At 34.2% G+C, this 17411-nt stretch overlaps 1 protein-coding gene across 1 annotated transcript; it reads left to right on the forward strand.

The window, feature by feature from the left end:
• Nucleotides 1-13902: 13902 nt before the first annotated feature.
• On the forward strand, nucleotides 13903-17208 carry LOC149816776 (peptidase uncH-like). Its single transcript, XM_089986960.1, has 2 exons — nucleotides 13903-13993; nucleotides 16937-17208. Exons 1-2 carry the CDS (start codon nucleotides 13903-13905, stop codon nucleotides 17206-17208), a joined length of 363 nt encoding a protein of 120 aa, XP_089843086.1.
• The last annotated feature ends 203 nt before the right edge of the window (nucleotides 17209-17411 follow it).

The following is a 17411-nucleotide window of genomic DNA, read 5'->3' on the forward strand; positions in this document are numbered from 1 at the left end:
TAGAGATCATTGGATACTCAGATACAGATTTAGGAGGATGTCTTGAAGAAGTCTACTCCAAGATACGTCTTCGTATTAGCAGGTGGTATCGTCTCATGGAGAAGCGGGATGCAGTTTATAATTGCAGCTCACATAATGAAGACAAAATTTATTACTCTATATGAGATTTTGTCTCAGGTCATATGGATTAAAAACTTCATTTCAGGTCTTGGTATTGTGGACTCTATTGAAAGGCCAATAAAGATCTTTGGTGATAATAAAGTTGTGTCTTTCTCTAATAACAATAAGAGTCACACTTCGTGTAGACACATAAAGTTAAAGTATTTTGTTGTTAAAGAAAGAACCAAGAATCATTTAATGTTTATTGATACAATCAACATAAATGAAATGGTTGTGGATCCTCTTACTAAAAGAAAATATGTAATGATGATGAATTTATTTAATTCCTTGTGATGTATGACAATAGATTATAGTTTTATGTGATCAGATTTCTGAAACTAAATTAATTCTCTATGTTTTGTGCATTATTGAATTTTGTGTAAAGTGTCTCTCATTTGTGAAGAGAGAATAACAGAATGACAATATTACCAAATAGAATGGGTCAAAGATCAACCTGTTCACAAAGGTACAATTAACATGTTAAATGCTCAAAATGAATGATATTGTAGTACATGGAAATATGACATTTCATATAAAGATGTTCATCTTCGTGATTCGTATGATTTATTCTTGTGATTTAGTATTGCCTGTGAACCTAGATGAAACTTGAATTGTGATACAAGTAAAGAACATCGATAATGAGTTTTTTCATGTCAATGGGTCAAGTAGGAGACTGTTGACTATGGATCAAATCTAACTTGATGTGACATATTGACTTAGAAACATCAGGGTTTTTTAGTTCAGATGGAAGTTATGGTTACAGGACAATTATGAGAATGTAAAGAGATCTCGTAATGAGAATGGAAGTTCTTAGTTCATGAATGTAAACCTCCCACTACACTTCCTCTCACTATATAAATGACCACCATAGTGTGATGAGAACTAAGGTGATACATATTTCTCTCAATTCTTTGGATTCCAGAGTCCTGCTCACCTCTCAACTTGATGGCTTGAACTCATCAAAGACATTGATTGATTGAGAACACTGACAACCCACCTCCACCACAAAAGCATCATTCAAATCGATAATGACCGCTTCCGATAAGTGGCGTTCTCCCGACCTTTTAGTGGGTTTGACACATGCTGTCGCTTATCTGAATCTTTCACATAATCTTTCCTACACTTCTTAAAAAGCACACAAAAATTACAACCGCCACTTTAACCATACAGGCATGATGAAGGGCCAACTCTTTTTATTTTCTCTAAAAAAAAAAAAGGATGAAGACACAACTGTATTATATAATTAAGACAATCCAAAGCATAGTAGACTAGCTAATGCTATCAATGGGTTAGCATGACTTAAATTATAGTTTAATTTTAGCTGAGAAAAATGAAAAAAAGGTTCGTAAACACTGTGGCCTGCCTTTTGGGATGTTGGGAGGGGCGGATGAGAGACTGTCAGGTAAAACAGTGGGCTACAAAGTTGACGTAAAACGCCAACGCAAGATGTGACAACTGCCTGGTTTGGTACTCAAAAGTAGCTGTGTGTGCGCAACTAAGAACAGATGTTGCTTTTGTGTGGGTTGTTTTACATAAAACGTTTTACCTAATCCGCTCCCAGGGCATACTGGAGGCACTGCTAACCCCACTGACAGCCCGAGCACTTTACCATTGCTTGCAATAAACCTCTTTATAGTTGTTTTGCAATGACATATGAGAATTCATGGACCAAACCTAGTTCTAAGTTGCGAAATTTTGGATTCAATCCCATCTCAGCCCAGTTAAGAAATGCGGCAGCTAAAGAGCTGGACTTGCTCCTGTCTTTGACCCACTTACTAGTCTAGGCTTGAGGGAAGATCTTCAACTTTGTGTGCATGAAGGCTTGGAGTTTCTACAAGAAAAGGATGCAACAATGTGTGGCCGAGGGCCAGCACAGCAAGTCCAACCATTTTGGTATGTGCTCAACTCTAACAAGCTTTGGACTTGGCTCAAGGATTATTGCAAGGATAGAGCCAAGTAGGGGTTAGAGTGGGCAAGTGCCCACCCTCACCGCTAAAATCCCAACAGAGAAGTTCAGACCAAGGTGGGTAGGGCAGTGCCTACAATGACTAAAATGCAGAACCCAACAAAGGACCAGGGGTCTGAGCAATCGGTTGTTGTAGGCACTCTTCAAGGAAAGCGTGCTTGACCCAGTTTTGAGTGAATCAAAGATGGCATGTTTGATTCCCCGATGCCTTTTCGTAGTCTGTGGAAGGGTGTTGTGTGTTCTCCCCGGAACACAAATTCGCGTGTTCTAGTGTGTATGGAGGAATATCTTCGCACCCAAAATAATTCATATGCCAATGTTGCCCACGATGACTTTATAATAAAATAACATATAAAAAAGGTAGATATGCTTTTGACAGAAATGTCCTCCCATAAGATAGATATGCATTGGACGAAAATGTCCTCCCGCTCCCCGCATATAGATTTGCACGTTCCGCCTTTGTTTTTAGCTTGTGTTACAATATATGGTCGTCTTCTCGTTTCTACCTTGTGTTAGATAGAAAACTTTTTTGGGTTCGTTCCTACCTCATGGAGATAACTATAAATTAAACGACTGGTTCGATCATTGGTGGACGTCATAGGGGGATTTGTCGGCCATCTCTTTTTACAGTCTTCTTTTCTTCTTCATTTTCATTAGGCAGTATGGAAAAAAGCAATGACGCACAAACATTTCCAACAAGTGCCATTAAAGTGTGGTGAGTACCTTTCCATGTCATCATGCTATTGTTGAAGAATGTATGTCGTGGTGAGTGTCATTAAGGCATTATTTTGTTATTGCAGGTAGATTTTATTGTTTCAACGGTTGAAAACTTAAAGATATTTGTAAGACGGTGGGATCTGTTGACAAGAATGCTTGGTTATAGATGTGAGAAAAGACCTCTACCCCATCGGGCATCGTCCATTCACTCAGTATATGCAATGCAACGCAAATCGCGGTTGTAGTAACATGTATATCGATTTGTGAGATATTGTTTTGTTTGTTAATATCGATTTGTAATATATTATGCTGAATTGTTGTATATCGATTTGTAAGATATTATGTATTATCTAGTATCAATTTGTGAGATATTGTTTTGTTTGTTAATATCGATTTGTAATATATTATGCCAAATTGCCATATATCGATTTGTAAGATATTATGTATTTTTTAGTGTCGATTTGTGAGATATTGTTTTGTTTGTTAATATTGATTTGTAATACATTATATTGAATTGCCATGTATCGATTTGTAAGATATTATGTGTTTTCTAGTATCGATTTGTGAGATATTGTTTTGTTTGTTAATATCGATTTGTAATATATTATGCTGAATTGTCGTATATCGATTTGTAAGATATTATGTGTTTTCTAGTGTCGATTTGTGAGATATTATTTTGGTTGTTAATATCAATTTGTAATATATTATGCTGAATTATTGTATATCGATTTGTAAGATATTATGTATTTTCTAGTGTTGATTTGTGAGCTATTATTTTGGTTGTTAATATCAATTTGTTGTATGGGAGGGTGAAGAGCATCAAAAAAAGGAAAGAAGCACATGTTATGTATAATGTTAACAATGAAACAGTTGAATGTACATGCAAAATGTTTGAATTCAAAAGTATTTTATGTCATCATGCATTAAAGACACTTAATCAAGAGAAGATACAAGAAATACTTGAGTTATATATAATGCGAAGATGGACGAGACAAACAAAGATTGAACTGCTTGATACAAATGATATCAGTCCATCTAGTGTTGATGAGAAGTGCCACACAACCTCCCGTTATCAATAACTATGTAGGTCACTTATGCATGTTGCAGATTTGGCATCGAAAAGCGAAGAAGCCTATGTATGTATGAGAAAAGTGTCAAGAAAATTACTTGAAAAAGTGCAGTTAATTCACCATGAGTCAGTCGCAGCTCATGAAGACCAATCTAAGAAAATGGGATCAAACAACATAGGTGAAAATCACGGTTCTCTAGACCCTTATCAGAAGTTGCGTCAAAGCGTAAACATCATCTTCGACAAATCATGAGTAAATGTTATAGATTATGATGAAAATATTCACCTAGCGAAGGGTATCAAAAGAAAACTTGCCTTTGATTGCAGTTGTCGGAAGACAAAGGGTGTACTGGAATTGGTTGGCAAGAAAATGTCTAAGAAACAACCAACCCCTAAGCAACCAAGCCCCTCACATGAACATGTATGTAATACAATATATTTCTTCCCATGTAAATTGTATTACGTGTAACTTATCAATATCTAACTTTTGTAATTTCCAACTTGCAGCAATACCCTATAGACATGCACTACAACGTTAAAACCTGCAATCCTCCAGACCTGTTTAAGTGGAACGATGGCATGAGTTTGATAAGTCTTTTGGTATGTAACAATTTTTGGAGGATGTTTGCATTTCTTGTTGAACTTAATGTAGTGTCTGATAGTGTTTTGTTTCATGACAGGCTCAGTTCAATTCAAAAGTGAGCAACGCAACACAGGAACCGCGTGTGGATTCTTCAGCTACAAAATAGTTGTAGCATTTAACTTTCATTAGTGTAAATCGTTGTAATGTTTAGCATTCTATAATTCTTTGTTGTAAATCGATAATTCTATATTGTAATTCTATAATTCTTTGTTGTAAATCGATAATTCTTTATTATAATGTTATAATTCTTTGTTGTAATTCTATAATAGAAATCATACTACAAATATCATAAAAATCAATACTAGAAAACACAAAATATCTTACAAATCGATATACAACAATTGAGCATAATATATTACAAATTGATATGGCAATTCAACATAATGACTTACAAATCAATATTAACAAATAAAACCATATCTCACAAATCGACACTAGAAAACACATATTATCTTACAAATCGATATACAATAATTTTGCATAATATATTACAAATCGGTATACGGCAATTCAGCATAATATCTTACAAATCGATATACGATAATTCAACATAATATATTATAAATCAATATTAACAACCAAAATAATATCTCATAAATCGATACTAGAAAACACATAATATCTTATAAATCAATATATGACAATTCAATATAATATATTACACATCGGTACACGGTAATTCATCATAATATTTTACAAATCAATATACGGCAATTCAGCATAATATATTACAAATTGATATTAACGACTAAAATAATATCTCACAAATCGATATTAGAAAACACATAATATCTTACAAATCGATATACGACAATTCAGCATAATATATTACAAATCGATATTAACAACCAAAATAATATCTCACGAATCAACATTAGAAAACACATAATATCCTACAAATCGATATACAACAGCATAATATATTACAAATCAATTTTAACAACCAAAACAATATCTCACAAATCGACACTAGAAAACACATAATATCTTACAAATTGATATATAGCAATTCAGCATAATATATTACAAATTGATATTAACAACCAAAACAATATCTTATAAAATTGATATAATATCATATAAATTTATAATAGACATCGTGTTAGGAAGAAATATCTGCAAATCAATGATAAAATATCGTAAAAATTGAGAGGAAAATTCTAATTAATAGCTTAGAAATAGATATTAAGAATAAGCATACAAATCGATATTAAGAATCGATTTATAATATATTATGCTGAATCGATTTGTAATCGACACTAGAAAACACATTATATCGATTTGTAAGATATGTCGATTTGCAAGCTATTTGTATTATGATTTAAAAATGTGTGCCTGCGGAATTTATATTGTTGTGATTTGCGTGCTTGAGGTGGCAATTTGCGTATTCAACACACATGTGCCAGGTTCATAATTTTGGTTTATGGATCAATGTAAATTTTGTACACAGTCTTACAAAATTTGTATACATAGTCTACAAAATCTGTTACAAATGTCTGTACACAAAAAATTTATAATGTTTGAGAAATTGAATGTTGAACCAAAAATTGTTATCTTTCTCTCATCAGTAGAACGTAACCCTCTTTACGTTATCCTTGAGAACAGGTGGATGTTTAAAATGACTTCCTCTTACTCTTGGGGGCCTCGCGTCCTTCATTGCTTTCTAGGTAATCTTGCAGTCTGAGTTTTTGTATCTTTCGTAATTAGAAAATCCATCAATTTTTTGCATAGTTCTGTGCGGAATCCAGGTATATCATCCTAAAAAAAAAACTGAAAGTCAGATTAATATAGAAATGTAGTTACCAATAATATAGGATAATAAAACATGTTTAAGTGTACAACATACAACGGTGAATTCTGGTGCTCGTTCATAGTATATTGCTTCAATATACTTCATTACAAAGATGCTACAATCAATGCCATTATTTTGTGAAGGAGCATCCTCTGTGATGTGAAGCCTCCATGGGCCAATGTCGACACTCAACATGTCTCTGAAAAATATAACCTGTGGTTTATGCAAAAGCAAGTAAATTCCAGGTCACGATACAAGATGCAGTAATCTTATAGATAAAAATTTACCAAATGCACAATGTCACAGTCTACATCAATGTTATAGTCCAAGGAGTTGTATAACCATATTTTTTATTTTCGTACATCCAACATATATAAGACCCAATGCTTTTTCGATTGCCACAATATAGGAATCAATATCTGCAAATTGATTATAAAATATCTTATAAAATTGATATAAAAATGCGTATTGATAGCATAAAAATTGATGTTAAGAATCAACATATAAATCAATATTAAGAATCAAAATAATATCTTAAATTGATATTAGGAATCAACATAGAAATTGATATTAAGAATCAGAACAATATCTTAAATCAATATGGAAATTCCTATTGATAGCTTAAAAATAGATATTAAGAATCAACATAGAAATCAATATTAAGATTCAGAACAATGTCTTAAATTGATTTGAAAATTTATGTTAAAAATCTATATTTAGAATCAAAACAATATCTTAAATCAATATTAGAATCAAAACAACATCTTAAATTGAAATGAAAATTCCTATTGATATCTTAAAAATTGATATTTAGAATCAAAACAATATCTTAAGTCGGTATTAAGAATCAAAACAATATCTTAAATCAATATTAAGAATCAAAACATCTTAAATCGATATGGAAATTCCTATTGATATCTTAAAAATCGATATTTAGATTCAAAACAATATCTTAAGTCAATATTAAGAATCAAAACAATATCTTGAAACGATATTAAGAATCAACATATAAATCAATATTAAGAAACAAAACAATATCTTAAATCGATATTAGGAATCAGCATAGAAATCAATATTAAGAATCAGAACAATATCTTAAATCGATATGAAAATTCCTATTGATAGCTTAAAAATAGATATTAAGAATCAGCATAGAAATCAATATTAAGAATCAAAACAATATCTTAAATCAATTTAGAAATTCTTATTGATATCTTAAAAATCGATATTTAGAATCAACATAGAAATCAATATTAAGAATCAAAACAATATCTTAAATCGATATGCAAATTCCTATTGATAACTTAAAAATCGATATTAAGAATCAAAACAAGATCTTAAATAGATTTAACATCTTATAAATCGATATGGTCACAAACCTTTTCACTTGACCAAAAGTTTGCCATTTGGTTATCGTTACCCCAATATTGTAGTCCGTCTAGAAATCTAGCCGCATATGGCATTCGGCGGACAATACTCTATTGAACGAAACAATAATAATAATAAGTTTAAAACATGAAGGTACATTAGTAAATCAAAAAAAAAAATGAACATATAAGATAATCAATATACCATAAAATAAGGGGTGACGACTGTGATCATGCAAATTTTTTCCTCTCGGTTCCTTTCTTCCTTCTCTTTGGCTTTCTAGCCTCTATTCTCTTTTAAAGAGGAATAAAAGATAGAAAAGAAAAGAGAAAAGAAAAGGAAGAAGAGACATGAACTCTTTTGCAAGGTCTCATTTGACCAAAGAAATGTTTTAAAAATCACTCGCCTTTGTTTTGAAAATTTGCGGGAAAAATGGAGAGACGGGATTCGCTCTTCGGTACGAGGTTCGACCGTTCCTGGTGCCTTTACCAGGGGTAATCGAACCAAGGATCAAATTTATGCCTTTTGCTTTGCCTAAATATCATTTAAGAATTTATTCTAAGTCTAAATGCACAAAGAATCATGCCTGTGCAATGCAAAATATAGAAATGTATGCTTTTAAGAAAACAATTTGGAAATTTGGGATTTTCCAAGTGATTCTAAAATAAATTTGATAATGGAGTAAAAGAAATGATTCAAATGGTTGAAATTGATTCGAAAAAGTTAGATTTTGAATCTAACTCAGAATTTGAAATAGATCTGGAAGGAGAGACTTGAAATTCCAAGTCTTGGAATAATCAGAACTTGGAAAATGAACTTTGATTTAAAGAAATAAGGAGAAAAGGAGATATTGAAACTGAGATAAACCTTTTGAAGTAAAAAAGAATTTTCAAAGTTTAGAATAAACTTTTGAATTTTGATTTTGAATCTAGGATTCAATTTTGAGATAGAATCTTGAAAGGGGATTGAATTTCGGATTTTAAAGTCTGAATTTAAAATGAATCTTAGATCTAAGTGGAATTTGAAAACAGAATGAATTTAAAATCTGGATTTTCAGGATGGATTTGAATCCAAAATCTGGAATTCTAAATGGAACTGGATCTGAAATCTGGAATCCAAGATAGAGTTGAATCCGAAATCTGGAATCCTAAATGGAATTGGATCCAAAGTCTGGAATCCAAAATGAAGTTGGATCCGAAATCTGAAATTCTATATGGAATTGGATCCGAAGTCTGGAATCCAAAAATTGAGTTGAATCCCAAATCTGGAATCCTAAATGGAATTGGATCCGAAGTCTGGAATCCTAAATGGAATTGGATCCGAAGTCTGGAATCCAAGATGGAGTCAAATCCGAAATCTGGAATCCTAAATGGAACTGGATCTGAAGTCTGGAATCCAAGATGGAGTTGGATCCGAAATCTAGAATCCTAAATGGAATTGGATCTGAAGTCTGGAATCCAAGATGGAGTTGGATCTGAAATCTGAAATCCTAAATGGAATTGGATCCGAAGTCTGGAATCCAAGATAGAGTTGAATTTGAAAATCTAAATCCAAGGTGAAATTGGGTTCTAAATCTAGAATTCAAGATGTAATTGGATTTTGAAAATCCAAATGGGACTTATTGATGGATCCGAATTTTGGAAATCCAGATTTGAATTTAAAACTTAGGGAAAATCGAATTTTGAAATTCAGAATCAATCTCAAAACTTTGATTTTGAATTGAAAATCAAGACTCAATGAAAAATAAAGGATAAACTTGATTTAAAGCTTGAGTTTTGAAATCAGAAGATGAATCAAGAATTTCAAAGTTTAAATTGAACTTTGAATCTTGATCTAAAATGCTAAATTGAATTTGAATTTGAATCCTGGAAATAAAAAATGAATTTGAATTTTCAAATTGAATTGAACTTTGAAATATTGAATTGGAAATTGAATTTTGAATATAAGAAGAGAATTCAAAATTTCAAAGTCAAATTGGACTTTGAAATTGAATTTTGAATTTTGAAATGAGATAGAAAGATGAATTGAAATAGAATTTGAAGATTGGTTTGAGAAATGAAAAAGATATTTGAAAATATATCTCAAAATCACTTGGATTTTGAAAAAAAAAGAATTTTGAAAACATGATGCAATTCTATCCTAAATGATGAAATGAATTAAAGAATTTGAAATTGAATTTGAAACACATATTTCATTCTTTAAATGAATTGAAATAAGATTGAAGATATGATACATCCCTGACTATGGTCATTGAATGTATTATATAATAATTATATTTAAATTTCAGTAAAGAATAAAACACATTTTTGGTGCCTTTATAGAGTTTAAAATGAAATTAACTCTCAATATATCCTGACTATGACCATTGATATGTGTCTTGAGTTAATTTTAAGTTGAACTCTGATAAAGGAAGAAAATATTTAAAAATATGATGATTTTTGAAAAGGATCCAGTGTGAATCCAATGTTATCCCATAAAATATGAAAATCCTAAGTTTGGTTCACATCTTGACTATGTCCATTGATGCAAATCATCAACTTAGGATTTAATCACCTTTTATTAGAATGGTGCATGTGTCATTCGTGAATTTTCGAAATAAAAGAGAAAAGTGATATGAAAACAAACAATTTCTTAGATATATATGCTCATACATTCTAATCTAGTGCAATGAATGTAAACTTCTCATTATAATCTAGCTATTACATTTTTGAAATTAAAATGGAAATTACAATTCCTAAGCTAAGAAGAAAAATAACCCTTTTCATACATTTCCTGCAAAAAAGATAGAGTTAGTATATAACAAAAACACCAAATATGGAAAAACAAGTGGAAGATATATAATACTTCTCATGCTAATCGAGAGGTGCCTATGGATTCAGTCTAAATGGAATGTATATAGAAAGAGAATCATAAAATATTACATTGGATCTAATATGCAAATAGTAGAGGATTTACGAACGTGCCTACATATTATATGTATAAGGATGCCTATAGGATATTATGCATGTGCTTGACGAACATCTATGGATATGCATGTGTGAAGCTAAGCATAAGTGGTTAGTGCTATGTGAGGAAGGGAGCTGAAGCTATGTAACAATGGATGTTGCACATGATGGAAGGTTTTTTTTTTTTTTTTGCAGAGAATCCACAATAGATGGTTCAACAGTAGATAACAGCTGGCAGCATGGGCATTAGGTGACAGCAGGGGCATAGGATGATTTCCTGCAAAAAGGTAACAACAACGTGGTTGGGAGAGGGTGTTGGCGATCAGATGAACGCAGGTGGAGGTTGATATGCTCATGTATAGCAGAATCATTAATGGGTTAGGCCATATATAGAGGATATGCAAGTACTAATGTGAATATCAAACAACAAGTACCCATATATTCAGCAGCAACGAACTGGTTTCACAAATTAGATCAAGTGCAATAGGTGGTGAGTGCCTTCGACCAGCTGGAGGTAGATGAACATGGCCGGCAAGATGTGTAGGAAATCGGGCTACAGTGAATGCATATGCGACTAAAGTGAAGCTGCAATAGTGGATGCACATTGTGAAGTGCAGGAATATGGCTGGGGATGAACATGAAGAGTGGAGGTATTGGTGACTGGATATACGCCTAAGTGTGGTTGAGGCTGTAGATGCTAAAGAATGCATCTTGCCGAATGAGTCTAAACAGTGAATGGGCTGTATAATACATGCTAAGTGAAGGAATGAAGTGGCTATGTATGTTACGACAGATTTTACAATAATGAACAGTGACTTTTGCAGCAGATGCAAAAGAAGATGAGATGAAAGCACAGTGCAGGTGAAGATGCTACTGAATGCAAATTGCAAGGTGCGGGTGACAGTGGGATATTGATGTGCAGAGGACTATGTAATGAGGCATGGCAATGCACGGGATATGGTGATTGTGTGAGGATAGTGAAAGGGGAAGGTTTATGATATGCTATTCTAATTATAGCAGAAATGTGATGTAAAAAAAAAGGGGGGGGGGGGGCTGCAAAAGTGACAACAATAATAAAGAAATGCACTAAATGATAGATGCAACAGTGATTGGTGTTAGATGGTGGGGATAATGGTGGTGTTGCTGGAAGTGCAATGATAAATGCATAAATTATGATTGTACTGCTATGCGATACAGTGAAGAAGACTACAGGAGGGATGTTAGTAGAGAATCACAACAGGCATAATCAGGTAACAATATGCAACTGTCCAGTCTTGGCATAGACAAATTCAAACAAACATAAAGATGCACTCAAATTACTGTAATGCGTGTTCTGGTAAGTGAGGGACAACAAGATGTTACAGCAGCATGCTGTCTTGCAATGGATGGGCGGCCCACAACAAATCACCCACTGCAAACTGGTTCCTGCAAGGTGACTTCAGAGAATGACTTTTGATCATATACAAGAAAAAAAAAATTCTACTTAAGATTTGGAGCAAGACTCAACGACCCAACAAGAGCATGACATCCAACAGTTCCTCCTTTCTTAGGCTTTTAGAAAGCATATTATTGGCCCCGGATACATCCCTTTGCATTGATATCCAAAGTCAATACTAAATTGATCACCTGAACTAGGTTTATCAACCATCTCATCCTTCAAAATGTTGGCATTGCACTCTGATGCGACATGCACAGATCTCTCAGTGATAGAATTGCAATGAATCTGGGGCTTTTAGTTACAATTCTAGTGGGACCCTTTGCGATTTTAGCCAATTCAAAATCATTACTGGCACGACAACATGGTTTCCCCCGCCCTTTTTTTTTTTGGTGTGGGTTACCTGTATCTCTTCATTATCCATAAAAAGCTTCCTCCCATCGATCCCCTTTCATTTTATTAGCATCAGTAGGATAAAAGAATGGCTCAAAGTTCGTTGGACTCGTGGTTGTTGAACTCTTCAGACATATCTGCAAGACCAAACCCTTCAGAAAGGAAATGAAACACTACTGCGTACACAAAGATAAGAACAACATTTCATGACCCACATCTCTGTTCTTCAATATGAAGCTCTATAGAAAGGTTCTGAACACTGATCCGGATGACTAAGAGGGAGACAAATGTGAGAGGCGATTTGATGTATTATAAAACCTTACTATGATTTCGATCTTCCCATCCGGATACCTCCAGATGACTGCTATCATAAAATGTAAATCAAGTACCTTTAATTCATCGTCTATGAAAACAAAAATGCAGGATAATATGGAACAATGGGAAACGATACTAATTCACAAGAACAAAAAAAAAGAAAAAGACTGAAGACATGGAAACCGATCATGCAGAGTCATAAAGAGGGAGAATAATGAAATGGGTGGTTCTGTAAAGGGGCATTGGCGCAATAGTTCATTACCACCATTGCAAGATGATGTGGCAAAGATGAAATTATATGAAATGGCGTGTTAATGTGTAAAATGCAATACAAGAACACAATTGGATACAAAATATTCTATTGGGTTCAATGCCGATATACAGGGATTAATCTACAGAAAAGAAAAGTAAAATGAAGATATACAGACAAGAGCATGAGACGTGATGAAACAAGAAAATAATATTGATCCTTGGATTTAGAAAGAAGATAAATCAACACAGAACCCACCCTCACAGTAAGTCGTGAACCTAGTTTCTTTTTATGATTGGCCGAGCGGATCATTTCACGGCAGACGCCGAGACCTGGGAAACACAGGGGCTTAACCGTTTGAGCTTAATTCAAATGTAAATGCTACATTGCAAACAGAGGCAAGAAATGATGCTAAGAGGAGTCTGAATTAGGGGAAGACATTAAAGATCCCACTACATATCAATCGGAGACAACAAAAATAACTATAGATAATAAAAATCATAACGATAAATTTACAGCAAGAAGAGAGCGATGGATTGTGCCAGGAGAAAAAAATAAAAATAAACAAATGACGATGAATATTAAATCAAACAAAAATAAACTTGTACAGAAGTGAGGATGAATGAAAAACCAAACAGAATTCCAAAGTAATCGTAGAAAAGAAGAGCAAACGTCAGAATAAATTGGCACGAAACCTTTATAGCAAGCCGTTAAATAAAGATAAAAAAATAAAAATACAAATGATATTCATAAATAGGAACACGACAAGAAAGAAAACAATTAATCCGATAATATCAACGAAGGAAAATAAGCATAACCAGATGACTATGAAAAGAAACACAGAAAGAAAATGGAAAATGAAATTATGTTGGAATGGAACATTCCGATTACTATTGCACGAGGTGGGTTGAGATTGCACAGGCAACTCAACGTCACCCAAGGTGCGTTAACGGGCGTAAAAATGGAAAAGAAGAGAAACTAAAAGAAATTTCGGAGAAGATGAAAGAGGAAAAAGGGGTTCTTACCGAAGCTTTGCAGAGGTTCTAAAGGAGGAAGAGAGATCTCTCTATAGCTCTGCGAATGAGGGATCGATCTTCATCACTTGCAGGGAAAATTGTTCTTCAGCTCTTGTAGGGAAAACCCTAGAGGGAAGAAGAAAAGGGCGAACAAGATGGTGGATGGATGTAATCAATCTAATGGATGCCCAACCCCTTCCCATGTGCCTCTTTTTATAGAGGGAGATGGAAAGAATCGGGAAGGGAAACAGTTAGGGATCGAATGGCTGAGGCATGAAGGAAGAAGATCAGAGGGTAGATGAAGGAAGGATGCGATCAATGTTTCCAGAGGGAGAGCGAGAGAAAGAGAGAGGTTCGTGAAGGAGGATGCACATGGAGGGGGTAGTTGGAGATTGTTGGATGAGAAAAAGGGGCCATTGATCGAAGGGTTGAGCTAGCGCGCGCACGCGCGCGCGCGCGAGAGAGAGAGAGAGAGAGAGAGAGAGAGAGAGAGAGAGAGAGAGAGAGAGAGAGAGAGAGAGAGAGAGAGAGGAGGGAGGGAGACAAATGAGAGCATGATCGGGAGAGAGAAGAGAGAGAAAGACCGTTGCAGTTTTTCCATTTTTTCAAAAATAGAGTTCTCTTAAAAAAGATTTTTCAAAAGGGGTTTTTACTAAAACAACCTAAAAAGGGGCTCTCAACCAATCTTTCGTATTTTCCTTTTCTATTTTTATTTTTTATTCATTTTCTCTATATTTCTATATTTTTTTTGGTGTTTTTGAAATAAAACTCTAAAAACTGAAGGAAAATAAGGGATTCTAAAAACTATTTGTTTTGGTATTTTTGAGAAATATTTACAAAAGAGGGCTTTCTGAGAATTCGGATTTTTAATTTTGAAATTTCTTCAGAAAACGGGTTTAAATCCGGATTTTGAGAAAATATTCGAGTTTTGAACCTCGAACCGAGAAATACAGATTTATTGAATCCAAATGGACATCGGATCGACTGTCTGAGCCTTTCAAAAATTATTTTTTTGGTATTTTTGCGAATTTAATTTTGAAAATTGGCTAACGAGGCTTAGAATCAGATTTTGACACTAGGTCCAGATCCAAAATCGAGTCAGATATAGGAAATGGATTTGATTCCTAGTAAATTCGAGAAATAAACTGGAATTCTGAGTGAAAAAAATGATTCAATTTACTCAGAAAATGAGGGTCAGGGAAAAAGAAAGAACTTTTACAAAATTTTGAAAAATTTGGGGTGTTCACAACGATGCGACCCGACATGGTTGTTCCCTTGCTTTGAATATACATGACGAAATTGCATATAGTCTGTTTACAACCAATATGCACTTGTTAATATACATACCCATGGCATACGTAAATGTATAACTGAGTGATTTCATACGTAAAAAATTGTTAATAGTGTTTCCTTTTGTAAATTTATCTCGCATCCGATCGATGTTCTCTTCGAGCACTTTGCTGAGTTTTTTGACACATTGTTTTGTGGATGTTGCATTGAAATTAGCTGAATATTCAGTAAATTGCAATCTACCATAAGAAACCTTCATACTTATTGCATAATAGGAAAGTGTTATGTGAACATCCCATTATAATTTCTGTCTCTACCTCCTGTTTTACATAGCCTCTTGGTTTGATTTGGCTACAACAGTATCGTATCTTGCCTGTACGATATATTACATTGGACTGCATTGGCTTCACTGTGAATCGACTCAGATTCACAGTGAAGTCTGCTAGGGAATTTCGTGGTCACCGAAAAAATGTTGGAGATTCATGCGTTAATGATTCATAGACTTATTGGATCCATTATGGACAGGGCTGGATTCATAAAAACTTCGATTAAGGGATTAAAATTGGGATCGTTGTGAATAACTTAGAAATTAAGGGCAACCAGGCTCTAGAAATCTATCAGCTTGGTTTACTCATTTTTTATTTGGTGTCGTCCATTATAGAATAGGAGTTATGCTTCCAGCCACTAGCTTGAAGAAAATCCGTATGGGAAGTGCTATACAGTACATTGATGTCCCAGCTAAGAAGAGCATGGAAACACTTTTTACAAAGAAGTGCCAAGAGGATTTCTCGTTGGAAACATTAGGAATATTCAGAGACTCGTTGCTGGGATATGCTATAGAATAGATTGTTCCAGGTAAAAAACAAAACAATATATGTTTAGGGAAGAAAGATCATTACTCTGTCTAAAAAAAAAAACATTTATTAAGTGGAAAAGACTTTTGCAGAGAAAATATGTGGTTGATGTCATTGAGGCCCTAATTGGGGTGCATCTTCTGAGTAAAGGTAAAGCGGCTGCCCAATCTTCCATGTCATGGCCTGGCATGAAGGCTGATTTTTGTGCAGGACATGTAGATTGAATGGCCCCTTACATGAAGGCCTGAAGAATATGTAAACATCAAGGTTATTGAATCTTTGTTAATCTATTTACTCCATATATCATGTTCCAAGATGTTATCAGATTCACCTGAAGCTATTATAGAAGTGCCTCCCGAGCTGTGTGTGGTTATCTTATCTCCCATACACCTGTATTCACAATAATACTTCTACAGATGCATGCCATCACCTGCATATTATTGTTGCACTCACTCATGGCATATTTCACCATCCAATTTCATTTCACAACACCTAAACCACCAGCACCGCAGTAGCACAATCACATTTACTCTCACTACACTGCATCTAGATACCCTTGATCTACCCATTTATGTTATGACTTCATCTTTTCACCATTCTACACTATTCTCACTTGATAATCCATTATGCATCCTTTATATGAATTCATTATATAGAGTTAAGGTACATGGAGTGCTGAACCTTAACACTCAACACTGAGCTAGTTGTGGATGGGCATCTGCAGATGTCAATTATGGAGGAAGCACTGTTTATGGCAGGGAATATCGTGAAAGACTATTAGGATTTTGGGGTATAGTTGATGTTAATGACAACTGCAGTTGTGCAAAATTTTTGGTGGTGACTGGCAGGATAGATGGTGAACATCTTTGCATATTTGGAGGGTCTGCTGGTGGCCACACGACATTGGCTGCTCTTGTTTTCAAACAGACATTCAAAGTTGGTGCTTATTTATATGGTGTTGCTCACCTATCACCCCCATGTTCACGCCTTTTGTAGCCTCCATCACACCACTGCCATGCGTACCTACAACAGCTACCATCCTAACCTATTTCATTTCAGAACTCCTTTGTTGTGCATTTATCTGCGCTACTCCATAATATATTCAGGCAGCCCCGGATTCAAGTTGTGTAGCAGATACAAAGTCAAGTCCCCATTGCAGCTGGGGCTATCTGGGGGAATTCATGTTTAATAGAACAAGT

Source organism: Nuphar pumila, chromosome 14 (assembly GCF_984573655.1).
Source record: "Nuphar pumila chromosome 14, dmNupPumi1.hap1.1, whole genome shotgun sequence".
NCBI lineage: Eukaryota > Viridiplantae > Streptophyta > Magnoliopsida > Nymphaeales > Nymphaeaceae > Nuphar > Nuphar pumila.